The following is a 14,631-nucleotide window of genomic DNA, read 5'->3' on the forward strand; positions in this document are numbered from 1 at the left end:
CGGCACCTCTTAAAACTGCTCATAATTTCTGTGTTCTAGAAACCACTCCTCATCTACAGGTAAGAGTTACTACATACTTTCTTAACATGCCATCTAGCAGGTAATATATTATTGTCCACTATTAAGGAGGAGGTCAAGAGAGGTTAAGTGGCCTGTTCAAGGTCACATATTTAGTCCGTAGGGGTTAAGGATCTGGAACCCAGATCTTTTTGCCACTCTCTGCTTCCCCCTTTCAAAACATACCTCAATCCCTCCAAGCATGGTTGGCCGCGCGGCTGTTACGGCGAGGAAGAGAAAATGGAAGAGCGGCCCCTCTCCCTTTGCCTGTATGAAAATCACCCACTCTTTAAACACCAAGCCTCCCATATATTGTGGTGGAAATGAAAGGCTTGTATGACTAAATATAGATGCCAAGTGCCTTATAAATACGTTGAGTATTTTCGGAAATGAGAAATGGGAAATGAAATTGGCTATAAGCAGAAATCAAAACCATCTAAATTCTCTCTAGAAACCAATTGCTAACTTTTTAATCTCTGTTGTTGGTAATCTGAAGCTCTCACGAATTTGCTTCCATAAAGAGGTCCTGACAAACACCTCTTATTGGGAGGCATTAAATTAAACAAAGATGTCTTCCTATATGCTTTTTTTTTAAAAATAAAGATTTTATTTATTTGACAGAGAGAGAGATCACAAGTAGGCAGAGAGGCAGGCAGAGAGAGAGCAGGGGAAGTAGGCTGCCTGCTGAACAGAGAGCCTGATGCGGGGCTCAATCCCAGGACCCTGAGATCATGACCTGAGCTGAAAGCAGAGGCTTAACCCACTGAGCCACCCAAACACCCCGTTCTGATATGCTTTTTAGTGGAGGGGAGCCTGCCAGCCTATTGCTCTGCCCATTGTAGGGGTTCAATAAATATTTGCAAAAATGAAGCAGAGTGGCGACAGGGAGAGAGGTCACTTCTGTTCTCTGGGATTTCAATAAAATGGGATATCAATTTCATATCAGATGGACTTAAGGAAATAGTCTGTAAAATGCTTTAAGAAAGTTGGAGAAGCTTTGCGCAGTGGCAGTATCGTAGCCAATGAGGTTTATCCGAGGCGCGATTATTGCTAAGAAAGTTGGAGAAGCCCCACCTATTCAGCAAAAGAGACTGAAGTAATGTAGGGCTGGGAGCAAGGATGTCCCCTTCCCAGGATCCTCCAGGCTGGACACGTGTGTGCAAAGCTTGGCACACACCAGCATCCTATCTCAGGCTGCAGCTGGGTTTCCTCAAGCCTTGGGCCTCCGATCAGCTGTCTCCATTACACAGCATTGCCTCTTAATGATGCCAGTTCAGATATGGGAGCCCTCAGTGCTGCCCCTTTGTCAGGTGGTGAGACAGACGCCAAAGCCACTTCCCATTACGTGAAGCCAATACTGCCGATTTAAGTTCCATAATACCTTTTATCCGTAGCTCAGTTGGTTAAGTGTACACCTCTTGATTTTGGCTCAGGTCATGATCTCTGGGTTGTGAGACTGAGCCCCACACCAGGCTCCATGAGGTGTGTGGAACCTGCTTAAGATTCTCTCTCTCCCCTGTCCTCCCCCACTTACACTCTCCTGTGCTTTCTCTCTCTCTCTTAAAATTTACTCTCTCAAAGAGTGACATTTTTTAAACTGTTTAAATAATGGTTCTTTTAAAAATACTTTTATTTATTTATTTGGGGGGGTGGGCAGAGGGAGAGGGAGAAGCAGACTCCCAGCTGAGCAAGGAGCCTGAGGCGGAGCTTCGTCTCTGGACCCCAAGATTATGACCCAAGCCAAAGGCGGATGCTTAACTGACTGAGCCACCTAAAATAATAGTTTCTAAAAAGTTATTCCACTTGGTGCTCCAGCTCTTTGGTGATTCACCCGATCTGAAAATTTTATTTATGCTTTTTAATATAATTGTCTTAATTATGATGAGTAATAATAATGGGTACCGTCTATCTATTATGTGCTAGGCATTTTCTTATCTCGTTAACTCATTTAATTCTCATTATGTGGATGATAACTGAGATGGCATGTCAAGTTTTAGCTTAGGAACGTAGTCTTTGGAATTGGGCAGATGGAGGCTTGAGTTTTCATAGTTGTATAACCCTGGGACAGTCTGATTCTCGGTCTCCTCATCCAAAACAGAGGGATAAAAACAGTACTAACTTCTTCACAGGCTCCTGGGAAGTCTGACACAAGGCACGTGAAATACCAATCGAAGCACCAGGCTTATAGTCAAGTGTACAGTGTAAATTAAATATTGAGTCTTACTGTTATTACTTGATCCTGCCACCAGTACCAAATCCAACTTTTCCCCCAAACGGAAATTAAAAGAATGGCCTTCAGTGCCATCCTAAGGGGGAAGGAGGTAAATTATCTGCTTCCATTCCTTTCTCCCCAGGATGTTCATCTCAGGGAGGCTGGGGCCAAGTGAACCTCGAGGACAGTTAGGGAAGAAGAAATCAGTGAGGAAGGGGGAGCTAGCATGCCCCTTTGTGAATCACAGGGGAGGGCTCAGGAGGGTGGTGTCAAGAGGCCAGGGGAGCAAAGGGACTTTCTAGAACTACAATGTGCCTCTCCACCTGCTCCCCGCAGCCCTTCCTTCTCTCTCCCTCACTCTCCTGCAGGCCTGCAGGCAAGGCCCCAGAGAGAGATGGTCAGAGGGCGCTGTGTGGACCCCTCACTCAGGGCACCCCTGCTTTCTCACGGAAGCCACCTCAGGCCAGCCTCCTGAGGTGACCTGAGCGGCAGCAGCGCAAGGACTGGTCTCTGCCTGCTTTGGTCAGTGGGCCCCTCCACCAGCCCCCACAGCGCCTCTGGCTCTGGCAGCTCCCTGGGAGAGAAGAAAGCAGCATCTTACATGTGTGGCATATTCTAAAACAAAATAATAACCGAGAGGTTTTATAGACTCTGACAGGGGGAAGAAGGGAGTGAAAAAGATGGAACAAAGATGCCATTTTAAAGTTATTGGCTCATGTTCAGGATTTCACTATTTTCTATGGCAAGGAGCAAGTAAAAAATTCCTCCTATTGATGCGTATTTTTCTACAGTCATGAAAGCCAAAGGGCTCGGGGCTTCCGACTTCCCCTCTGGGGGAACCTGCGAGCCAGTCCTCTGGCTTGCTCAGGAGAGGGCCGGCTGGCGGAGGCAGGAGGCCCCGGAGGCCCCCAGCGAGCGGCTCCGATGAGGAACGGGTGCAGGAGGAACACACTGTGTTTTCAGCCTGGGTTCTGTGATCTTTCTGCCAAACAGGGGTTTACAAAGCAAAAACCTCCAGAGACTTCTCATACTTTCTGGCTTATTCTCCTGGTGTTCATCTTAACAGGAATCAGCTGTTTGCCTTCTCACTTATACAGCACGTTGCCGAGGAGAATTTAGCATCTGGTCTGGCTATTATTAAAAACAAGAACATCCTGCTCTGTTGGGAGAACAGCACCACTGGCAATAAAAGGACAGAGATCATTTGCATTCAGGATTCCAGAGATGTATCGCAGTTCAATATCTGCTCTCCCTCCTCCCCCCACCGCTTTTCCAAATTTCCCCGACGCATCCATCATTTGCCTTGAGGTTCCCTCCTCTTTTCCCTGAACCAGAGACCAAGAGTGGGCTTCTTCCTCACCCTGGGAGGCAGGGAGCCCGGGAGCAGTTCAAACACTGATCTGCTCCTGCCGTGTGATAAAACTGAACTACCAGAGGAGGTTTTTTTTTTTTTTTTTACAACTGCGGAAATGAAAAAGTAAACATGACTGGGACGGCCCTGGTAGTTAGGTTCCAGCTTTTTGTTGTTGTTTGCGCCTTTTTTCTTTTTTTAAGCATCGGGCTGGGAGCTGGGAGCCTGAAGGAACCATATAATATGAAAAAACCTGGGGAGGTTTTATTAGCCAATAAAAAAAACTGAGTTCCTATTAACCACTTAACTCCTTGAGAAAGTTCCACACTCGCCTCCCTCCCGGTCCTCCTCGCTCCCTCTCGTGCCCACAAGACAGGAAAGTGGGCCCCTCCATCTTGCCCGGCACAACCTGAGAGCACAGAGTAGGTTCCAGAAGCCATGGTGGAGGATCACGCTCAGTGATAATCTCTGCCCTTCTCATCTGTGAAAACCACTAATAAGAAGATCTTGATAAGGACTCACACTCCCTACGCTCCCCCCCCCCCCAAAAAAAATCCGCACACAAAAAAGCTCTTGAAGCACACATGGCTGAGGAGAAGAAAGGTCAGGGTGACTTTCAAGACTGAAATATGAAATGAGTGTTAGAGAAGACAGAATGGGGCTGAGGTGTCCCCACTACCCCCGCCCCGAAGATGTCAGGATGCCACAGAAGGCTCCTCTGCTTTGGGAGCGGGGGGGAGCAAAAGAATTCAGGGAAACTCAGAAACAGAAACTGAAACTCGCCTGAGCTGTTGCTCTGTCAGAGGGGTGGATGGAATTCTAAAAAAAAAATAAATAAATGACCTCATTTAGGAAGGAAATGATGTCGAAGGAGATTTAAACATAAAACCGTTGTATTAATTCTCCCACGATGATGCGTGTGGCGGGTTTCGTTGCTAGCTTTCTTGTTTCTTTTCGAGGAATCAATTCGCACGTTTACATCAGTCCATCATGCAGCTGGGAGTTCCCGGTACTCCTCTCCCTCAAAGCCACCGGATCCTGACTGCCTCACTCCACACAGCCTGCTGTATCCCGCTTCCGTTTTCCACATCCCAGCTCACTCTGATACTTCAGCTTCTCCAGGAGAAATGTCTCAGGCCTAAGGAGTACAGGCCACCTGAGACCCCATTACTAATTTTGGGTTCTGGTCTCATTTAATGTTGTGCAGACAAAACTACTTCTTGAGGGGCTTGTGTGGAAGAACCTTTTGCTTGCCCCCCAGATTTCCACCTCAGTTTTTTTTTTTTTTTCTTTTACCATTTTGCTGTATGGTCTTGGTTTCTTTATGAAAATGAAGGGGACAGGGTGGGTGAGCAATTCTTCCCTTTTCCTTACTGGCTACAGAGTGGCACAGAATGACCTTGGGTGGGGGCGGGGGGGAAGCCATCAAGTTGTGAGCTGTGTTGGCTAAAAACAGAAAGCAGGTTTTCCAGAAAACCTCACTAAGTGGCCAGACATCATTGCCACGAAATAAGAAAACAAAACAAAATAAGTTTTAGCAAAAGTTAAGTGGGCTTCCAGAAACTTGATCCTTCTGCTTTCCAACGAGTGATGCATGTCTCAACAGCAGGGCCAGTCGCGTCACAAAAAAAGCTCTTAAATAAAAGCTTCACAAAAATAACAACCCCTTCTTAAATGTCAGCTTCAGGGTACTCCCGACATTTCAGGGAACATCCGGTGTCCCTTGTTCTGTCTAAATAACCTATACGGAGAAGAATTGCTTCTTCACCACTTATGGAATGAAGTACTCTTTTGTAGGATTTGCAAGAAAAACACCTGAGACAAGTAAACGCTGTATGGAGTATATGTGCGTGTACGTGTGCGTGTGCGCGCTTCAGTTTTCCCTGAATGGTTGCTCAGTCATCCCTTTCCATCCCTCTACGTCCTCGCTACCTCCCTTGAGGGACACGCATGCGCACAGCCCTCAGTGTAGTTCCCTTTTCTTCTGTGGTGGACCCTGTTTTTTGTTACATTCATAACTGAATTCATAGCTTCTTAACATCTTCACTTCCAAGGCCTCCCAGCTGAGTACCGTCTACTGGGAAGTCACCGAGAGACCGATCAGGGTACCCAGAAATGGAGACAAGGAGGAGAGAGATTCCCTTGCCTTTGCTCAGAGCTCAGAATTCAAATACAGAGCATCTGCTCTCCATGCATTGGTTCCTACCTGGCCTCCCTTAGCATCTTCTGCAGTCCTGAAGGGAGAACCAACGAAGGAAGAACAGAAGTGGGCGGAAAAGGAATTGGAGTAACCCAGTGCCCTGGCGGGCAGTCCAGCTGTCTCACCACCTGCACTTTCCCTATACCAAAACCCAGACAGCTCTGGCAAGAAGACATCCTTCCTGGGGCCCCTGCGGAGTTTGCCTGCCATCCCACAGGCGAGCTGGCCCGGGCTCACTAAAACTGGCAGGCAGTTGAGTTGTCCCCAGAAAAACTTAGAGACGGTAACATGATCATCTTCTCCTAAGCCTCCTACCTTTGTAGATACCCCCAAACCATTGTTTCCTAGAACTGGTCTCTAAAATGATTTCCAAATGATTGGGGCAGGGAAGTGACTAGATTGTCCAGTTTACCTGATACTTGCGGTAGGGTTGTTTGCTTGAATCAGTCAAGCTGTGGCTTTGGCTGTGACGTGATTGTCAGCCACCCATTTCCAGAGGAAGGAGAAACCGGCTTGTGAGGATCTGTACACCCTGCTCTCACTCACTGGTTGTGAACAAGGTCTTCCCCTACCTCCTCCCTTGCCTTTTCAGACTGTTCTCAAATTCCATAAATATAAACATGTGGCTCTTCAACCGCATCTGTAGATAATAACTTCAGGGGGTTTCCTGTTTACATGACAATACCCATTTCCCAGCCAAATAAACTCTGTAGCAGAGAGCTGAGGTGTTTATTGGGCCAGTGTTGGCTGGGATTGAGTTAACAGGAAATGCCCACTCTCAAAGCACTGCCTGATGATAAGGTATACGGGGGCAGGGGGCACAAGGGGTCAGGCACACTGGACAAACGTCTCTCTTTCTCCGCCTTTTGTTTCCAGTGAGAACTGAAGCAGCCATGATGAACATGGCCAAGCCATCAGGGCCTCACAAAGCTCCCCAGCTGAGCCGTCCCCTGGGACGTGAGGAGGAAGAGACATGCAGACAGGAAAGCCAGAAGCCCCACTCATGACACCTCCCAACCTCAGAGTGACAAGCAGGTGAAGGGCTGGAAAAGGCTGATGCACATCCACCTCTGGGGAGGGCCCTCCGTCTTCCCCCTGGCTATCCTGTTATAATGAGCAGTGTATTTTCACACCAGTTCTGTCAAGAAAGCCTGACCAAAGAATTGAGAGAGAGCCTCTAGCCCACTCGTTCTGGATTGGGGACGACTTTTCCTCCCAGGGAACATTCTGGAGACACACGTCATTGTCACAAGTGGTGCAGTGCTATCGGCATCTAGTGGGTAGAAGCCAGAGACAGGCTGCTAAACCTTCTATGATGTGTAGGACCACACACCCTACACACACACCACAAAGAACTTTCCAGCCTGAAATGTCAACAAAGCCAAGGTCTAGCCCGATGCCTCTCCATATGCCCAAAAACTGAGACCCAGAGGAGTGAAGCCATTTGCCCTGAACCATGCTGCTGGACAAAGATGGAGAGAAAGGAAAAGCCACTCTGCCCACCTCCCATGCAATGCCTTTGAAAGCCACACAGATGTCTAATAAAAAAGGAAAAATAAATATACATCTTCAAAGAGCTGCAAACAAGTTCACTGGCCTAGGTCTCACCCGCATGCTTTCAGGATGTCTCCTAATCTTAGAAATTAGCGGTCTCCAAGATTTCTCAGAACATAATGCCAAAGGGGTAAGAATGAGCAGATCTCAAAGGAGGCCTCTCTCTCTAGATCACGTGGTCCACTGGCCCGCGCCTGAGCATCTCCACCTCACGGTTTCTGGTCCTTCTTTTAGAACTGTGGTAAGCCAAAGAGGACAGATAGCACAGGCCAGAAAGAGAGCAGCCACTCTACCCAGGCCCTCAACCTTATCAAAGGGGAGGGACTTACCAAAAATACACAATAACCCGTTAAAAACAAACAGATCTCCAAACTATAGTCCTGCTCCCTAGTAGAATTTTTCTGAGGCTACAGCTCTCCAGGCCAAAGTCCATTTTTACTTACCCTTGAGCTTTGACTGATTTTGTTTTTAAGAACCCAAAAGAGATGTGGGAAGCAGCTAGATTATCTCCTATGGCAGGGCTGCCTGAGATCCTCTGACCCTAGCCAGGAAGAAATTCACTTGCTGGCTCCTGCTCAACTGCCCAGAGATTAGAACCCTCGGACTGCGGAGCCCACTGTCTTTTATATGCAGTCTGGTCCCTTGTCAGAGTAAAGGGGCTTTACCCAAGGATGGGGAGGGCGCTCTCTCCTTCGGACACAGGCTGACAAGGAAATGAGTTCACTGCTAGATCCTTTGCCCACGCCTCTGTAGGAGTAGGACGAACCAAGAAGGCAGCACTCAGCGAAATGTTTTAACCTCTCACCAGTCACAGAGAACCCCGCCCTCCTCTGGCCCTGGCAAGTCCTAGGGCCAAGAAGGGCCCAGGTGTAGGCAGGAGTAAGCGTCAGACTAGAGAAGAAACCGCGGCTGAGAAAAGACCCAAAGTACACACGTAACAAAACCAAAAAAGCCATTTTATTGAAAATTAAATTCAAACTTCAAATTAATATTACAATCATGAGAAAAATGCCAAATAATTCCATTTACAGTTGCAACATACAATACAAATAGTCCCTTTGAAGTTGAAAGTAAACTCATCCACAATCATGGCCTGTGGCACAAAGCAGAATTTGTACAATATGTGCAGGGAAAGCAGATCTTGGGCAACAGCAATTGGAAAAATAAAAATGAAAAGCTTGTATTTACACAAAATGCTACAAACATTTTTTTGTTCCACAGAAATCTAAGAATGGTAAAGCATATCCAAAAAAAAAAAAAATGGAATTTTATTCAGAATACCTAAGAAATTACTGTAAATTATGGTTTTGGCTGATATATTTCAAAGTACTGCATTAAAAAGCAAACAGTTATTTGTAAACATGAAGTAAACAAACATCTAAAAAATTCTCACACAGAAAATATTTTTTAAATGCATTCTCTTTTGAAGAACAACAAATTCAAGGTTTGCCAGAGTCCTCTTTATTTTATTTATGATTGTTCTTTCGAATGTCATAGAAGTCGTTATTGTCTTCACTCATGCTTTGTGTTTCCATGTATTAACCTAGACTCTGAGTCAGTCCCTTTCCTGGGAATGAAGGGAACTCTTAAGGAGCACACACATCTCCTCCCCTCTGGGTTTGCAATAGATGGTCCCTAACAGGTGTGGATTTCTCTGCTCATTTTTAAAAGGCCCCGGGGGCAGGGTGGGGTTAGTGAGACTGTCTGAAGAGCAAACCGTAGTTCATTGGTCGAGTCTCTCAGTTCCAGGCTGGAAGTCATTTCACTCATCTAAAATCAACACTGTGGTATGTTCTGGAACCCTGACACTGGTCACACTTTGTGAGACAACTAAAATAAGACAGAAAGCGGCTGAGCTGGTCACGCCGAAAACTCCAGCAACGTCTGTGCTACAAAGAGAACCGTGCTCTTTGAACCTGAAGGAAATACAGAGTGTTGGCTAGTACGCAGTTCCGTGGTAGGAGGAATAGTCGGGCTTTGCTTTGGTCTTGAAATCACAGATCATATACATGACCCAGTGCAAATTAAGGGTTCGGTTAAAAAAAAAAAAAAAAAAAGAGGAGGAGGAGGGAATATTTAACCCCCAGGCTGAAAAAGGGCAGAATTCAATCCAAGAAATGTGACTTACCCCTTTGGAGTGGTTGGAGTGAGGGTGGAAGGAAGAAGTGCTTGAATTTTTCCCAAGGAAAAAAAAAAAAAACTTTTTAAAGTGTTTCTGGGTTGCTGCCTGCAGCCACTATAATAACATTTCAACACAAAAGCATCCCTAAAGTCACTTAGTATGTGTACTGTAAACTTAAAAAAGCCCTTTTAACATTAAAAAATAATGTACAAATATAGTACCTTTTTTATTAAATAGGGTACAGCTGGCACTGGCGGTAACATTTTTATGTCAATTAATTAAAATTGAAATGTGTAACCAGACACTGGCTTTTTTAAGTGCTGCTGAAACAAACACACATATTTTACACTTAACAAATAAATGGACAGTGGCGTGCTTCAAGCTACCACACACAAACAATAAATAGTATCAGTTACTACTTCCATCTTAGTTAAGTAATAGAAAAGTGGCTTATTTATCTAAGCATACTTGGTATACAACCTTTAGAAGGCAGTGTTTTGTATTGTTTTGTTTTGTTTTGCCCTCGATTTTTGTTAGGAGGAGTTGGGGTGGTCGCAAGGGAGGCCCCCACCCAGTAGCACAGGGCCAGATGCCCCCACAACACACACACCGTCCCACCAGGCTTGACGGCCCATGAAGCGGGCCTGGGAATGACTACAGAGAAAGGGTCCCCAGAGGCTGGGGTTCTGCTCAGTGGGGGCACAGAACTGAAACAAAGGGGTCCCCCGGACCTGAGAGGGAGCCAGCAGGGATTTGCCCAGTGGTGTCATGGAGTGATCCTGGCTTGGAATAAGGATTCACGCTGAGAATTTGCCAGGTGGTCACCAGGAGTGGCCAAAGTGCATCCTTCAGGAGGGCTTCTGCTCAAATTCATACACAGTAGTAGACACCAAACTCCACATGGCCTTGCCTTCCTTTGACCCCCAAGGGGTTTGATATGGGTCCCCAAGGCCCTACATTAACTCAGCTCAGCTATCTGCTGGAAGTCTCCAACTCCTTCAGATGACATGGCTCCCATGAGACAATGGCTAAATCTGCTCCTTTAAATGCAGATTCCGTAGAGAGCTGCCAATGGGGCCTTAGGTGAGGCAGATCTGGGTTCTCCTTACTTACTGTTTGGTAAGGCGGGTTAGTTAAGAATCCCTGGTGCAATTTGGCTTTACTGGCTATGTGTATCATGATCAGTCCTTAAGCTACATGGGTGGCTTTAAGCTGTGTCTTTACTATGAAGCCTGGCAATTTAGAGTTTTGCTTTTACTAGGAAACCACAGAACATTTTTCTGCAGTTCAATGATTCACTTGTGCTTGTCTTTTTAATATGACAAGAGTCACCATTATTCAAAAGAAACTGGGAAACCACATCACTCCAGCATTTCATGCTAATAAAGGGCAACATGAGTGATACAGGGCTAAGAGTTGGTTTTTCAATCCCTAATTATTGCTTTAGAAGGCAAAGCTGGGTTAGAGGCAATTCAAGGTCTGAAAGAACGAAGCATAACATTTCCTTCATACATCACAAAAAACAAGCTACATCTAAAATATTTGGAGATGGACGTATTTTTGAAAATCACATTGTGCCTGGATGAACTGAAATTGCTTAGCAATATTTCAGATATGGCTCTAGCCCACTGAAGAAATTTGTTATTTAATAAAGAGCACTTTTAGAGACCGAAGTCAATGTATCAGTACACTAAGAAAAGTTTCAAGGGTCCAAATGTCATTAAATAATTATAAATATATCTTTAAAGTTATATGACCATTCACGTTAGCAAGTTACCTCAGATTTTACACATATTCATAATTTAAAAAAAAAAAAGAAAACAACACACAGCCAAACGCAAACACTATCTATACCATTATGGCTATAATAAGGTATTGCCATTTTGAGTTTTGCATAAAAGGAGAAAGGTGCAGGGATGGGGCAGGGGTGGTGTTGAGGGCTGGGATTTCTTTTTGGTTAAATGGGAAAAGGAAACAAAGTATTAAAAAGTAAAATGAAATCATCTATTCCAATCAGTATTTTTTTGAAGTCACTTTCTTAAAGTATGAAAGAAAAAAAAAAAAAAAAGAACAAAAACTGAACCAAACAGTTCAGATGAGAACTCACGGCAAGTCTGAAAGCAAAGTTTGGGACAGTGACTCAGAATGGATGGTACTGTGATGGAATCATCCATTCTCCCTCTTTGCCCTTTGTGCACCTTTGTGCATCTTTGCCCGATGTGCACCTCGACCGGTTTTGGAAGCTGGTCTGCAGAGTGCACGGGTCCAGACATAGCCGTCACCACGAGGGTGTGTGGTATCAAAGCACAGAGAGGAAGTGGCTTTGCTCTTCTTCCTCCTGAACCTGGAGTCCGCCTCTCTGACTTGCCATAGGAACAGATGATTTGTGGTAACAGGCCAAACAACAACACAACAAAAAAATACCTTTTTCCTTGGTTTGTAAAAGTACATCTTAAGTAGAAAACAACCTGGAACCTAGATAGGATGGTGTCTCTCGGGCCTTTTGCTTCTCAGTATCTGTACCCTCTTATGGTTGGAAGATCATGACTGAGTGAGGGAATGAAAAATCTTCAAAAAAATAGGCACTTTGTAGATAGCTCATTGATATACATATATATGCACTCTCTCTATATATGTATATATTGATACGTTTGGGATGCAGCTCCCAGATACCGCTGGGCCACTGCTGAGGAAATTTCAATATGGTCGCCAAACAGATTCATCCATTCTGCCACTAGAATTCAAAACAGTTGGGGAACTGCTGTGGCTTCCATCAGCGTCAACACCATCATTCTGGTTAGGCAAATTTGGATTTAATAGCGTGCTGCCATTCGAGGTGGTGGTGCATGGTGGAAGCATTCTGGAAGGAGACCGATCTCCCCCCGGCACCATGGGGAACTGATAGGATCCTGACGAAGTGCCATAGTAGAGATATGGAGTGCTGCTGGTCTGGAAGGGTCCACTCTGGCTTTGGGAAGAGCCGGGGTAGGGTGGTGGCAGGTAGGTGTGGTAGTGGGTGGTGGCGGACATACCGAGGGACATGCCTGAGGTGACTGGCGGGGTGTAAGTAAAGGTGGCTGGATAGTGCATTCGTGGGTTGGAGAAGCGGCTCTCAGTGAGGGATGAAATGCTTGGGAACTGCCTGGGGTCTGAAAAAGGGCCCAGTTCTGAAGCACCTAAAAATTATAACAGAAGATGGGGGGAAAAAATCTGTAAATATCAATTAAAATAATGAGAGAATTTTTACAAGAAAAAAACAAAAACAAAAAAACCTTTAGCTTCCCAAAAAGGAACAACAAGTCACAAATAGACCTTCAAATGCACTGGTCACTACACAGTTTTGTTTTGTTCTGTTTTTTCACTTGACAGTACTTAAGTCCTTCACCCACCCCCCAGAGAACCCCAAAGGGTTTTTAAAACTCCAATGTGTGCTAGGTCTTATGTGTAAACCAACCCAACACATAGATTCACTCACCAGACTTAAGACTGAATCCTCATTGATTTTTTTTTCCTCTCTTTTTGTTTCTCGTTGCACCTCAGGTATTTGAAAGGGATGTTTTTACTAAGTAGGACAAGTTTCTTTTTCTCCACCCAATATAAAGAAATCCCAAAGATCAGTTTTGCTATTGGTACTCTTGGCAGGGCCCCTTCGTCAATGAAGGAACTCCAAAAAGAAACCCTAACATGTTCCTATCACTTCTCTTCAGTTCTTAAAATCACCTATAGTCTTTATTTTATTCGTCATCTTAGTAATGAATGCCAAAAAAATCATACCAGATTTCAATGTATTCTGGAACTATCTTATTTTTCTGGAGGCAAAGGGGAAGAGTCTAGCCCTTAGAAATTCTCCTGAGGGTCATAAACTAAATAAGTAGGTTGCATCTCGAGCCTTGATGGGTGACCTAGGGCTTATTTAGGCCAGGTGCCAACAGCCTCTTTTGTGAGAGGCTCCATGCCTGGCAGGCGGACAAGGAAGATGCTGCCTCCCTCAGCATCCATTCACCAGGCCCCTGTGCCACATCCTATAGAATTAGCTTCAGGCTAACTCCAAGTGGTACCTGGAGGCAAAGCTTGTTTTGCTCTAAAATGTAAAGTCCCTTAACTTCTAAAGCCAACAGTGTGGCTCCTTTGTAGCTATTTCTGGTGCTTAAACTTATAAAACCATAGTCATAAAGCACTTCATGTGGAAATCAGTGTTCTGAAATGCCTAAAAACTTAAGAGTGGTGATCTTTAAAGACTGGGTTATGATTTTCAAAAATTGACAGAATTAGGACAAGGCCTTTTATGATCCCAGCGATCTTAAGATTTTGTCACATCTAAAACCTTCCAAGTCTTTGCGTCTGCCGTGTTTGCTTTTCCTACAGTTTTCATCCGTAAGGGAAAGCACTTAGTGCTCCATCAAGGCCTCCGTCAGGAGGTACATCCTCAGTCCCGTTTTTACTGAACTCTTGTTCTTGGATGCTACAGTGTTTATTAAAGAAATGATCCTAATGGTTTTCCTTAAAGGTGCTGACTAAGAGTTGTGGATCTTTGTTAAAATGCACACTGCCTGGGATCTTTGTAAGGGCCAGGATGTGCGTTTGTCATCAAAAGCGACAATTTAAAAAGCCATACATAGTTTAAAAAAAAGTTGTTCTCAAAAATCGGACAGTACCAATCAGCCGGCCCCACCCAGCCCGACCCAGCAATTGTTAATAACAAGTCTCACCTGCCTGGCTCTTCTTACTGAGAGTGGAAGGCCAGAGGCAGAAGTCAGAGGTGGCAGTGTCATCATCTGTAAAATGAGGGGGGATGAACTCTAAGTTCCCTTCCAGCTCTAACCCCTCTATCACCACCGGGAACTCCGGGATAGGAGGAGAAGCAACAGTCTGAGGGGCAGGGGGAGGCAGAGAAGTTCCCACCCATCCTGAGTGCTTTCCCAGAATCTGCAGGCCCCTAAGCAGAGGGTAAAGAGCTAGTGAGCAGCTTCGGATACCAGAAGCAAACACTTTCAAGATGACGCACCAAAACTCACACACTCTGGGGCAGTTTACTCTCTGCTCTCTACAAAGTCTTCTATCTTCCACCGGTCTCTACCTCACCCCTCCCGGATGCAAAATTTTAACCGGCTCCAGGGTTCAGATGTGGGCCGAGT

General features: G+C 45.3%; 1 protein-coding gene and 1 pseudogene across 6 annotated transcripts in view; one reads left to right on the forward strand and one right to left on the reverse strand.

Moving 5' to 3' along the window:
- Window positions 1–14,631, reverse strand: part of RUNX2 (RUNX family transcription factor 2) — a 223,512-nt gene that overhangs the window by 94,178 nt on the left and 114,703 nt on the right. For 2 of the 6 annotated variants that reach the window (XM_059400342.1, XM_059400339.1), the window contains 2 exons: window positions 14,206–14,271; window positions 8,315–12,672 (listed from right to left, as the gene is read on the reverse strand). The exons of 3 other annotated variants lie outside the window; for them this stretch is intronic. In XM_059400342.1, coding sequence (XP_059256325.1) covers window positions 12,194–12,672; window positions 14,206–14,271 — 545 coding nt within the window. In that variant the 3' untranslated portion in view covers window positions 8,315–12,193. Of the gene's footprint in view, window positions 1–8,314; window positions 12,673–14,205; window positions 14,272–14,631 lie in introns of those variants that run through there. One more of the 6 variants, XM_059400340.1, reaches the window with a different exon arrangement.
- Window positions 1,051–1,111, forward strand: LOC132018802 (U4 spliceosomal RNA; annotated as a pseudogene).

The sequence above is a fragment of the Mustela nigripes genome, chromosome 5, assembly GCF_022355385.1.
Source record: "Mustela nigripes isolate SB6536 chromosome 5, MUSNIG.SB6536, whole genome shotgun sequence".
Taxonomy (NCBI): domain Eukaryota; kingdom Metazoa; phylum Chordata; class Mammalia; order Carnivora; family Mustelidae; genus Mustela; species Mustela nigripes.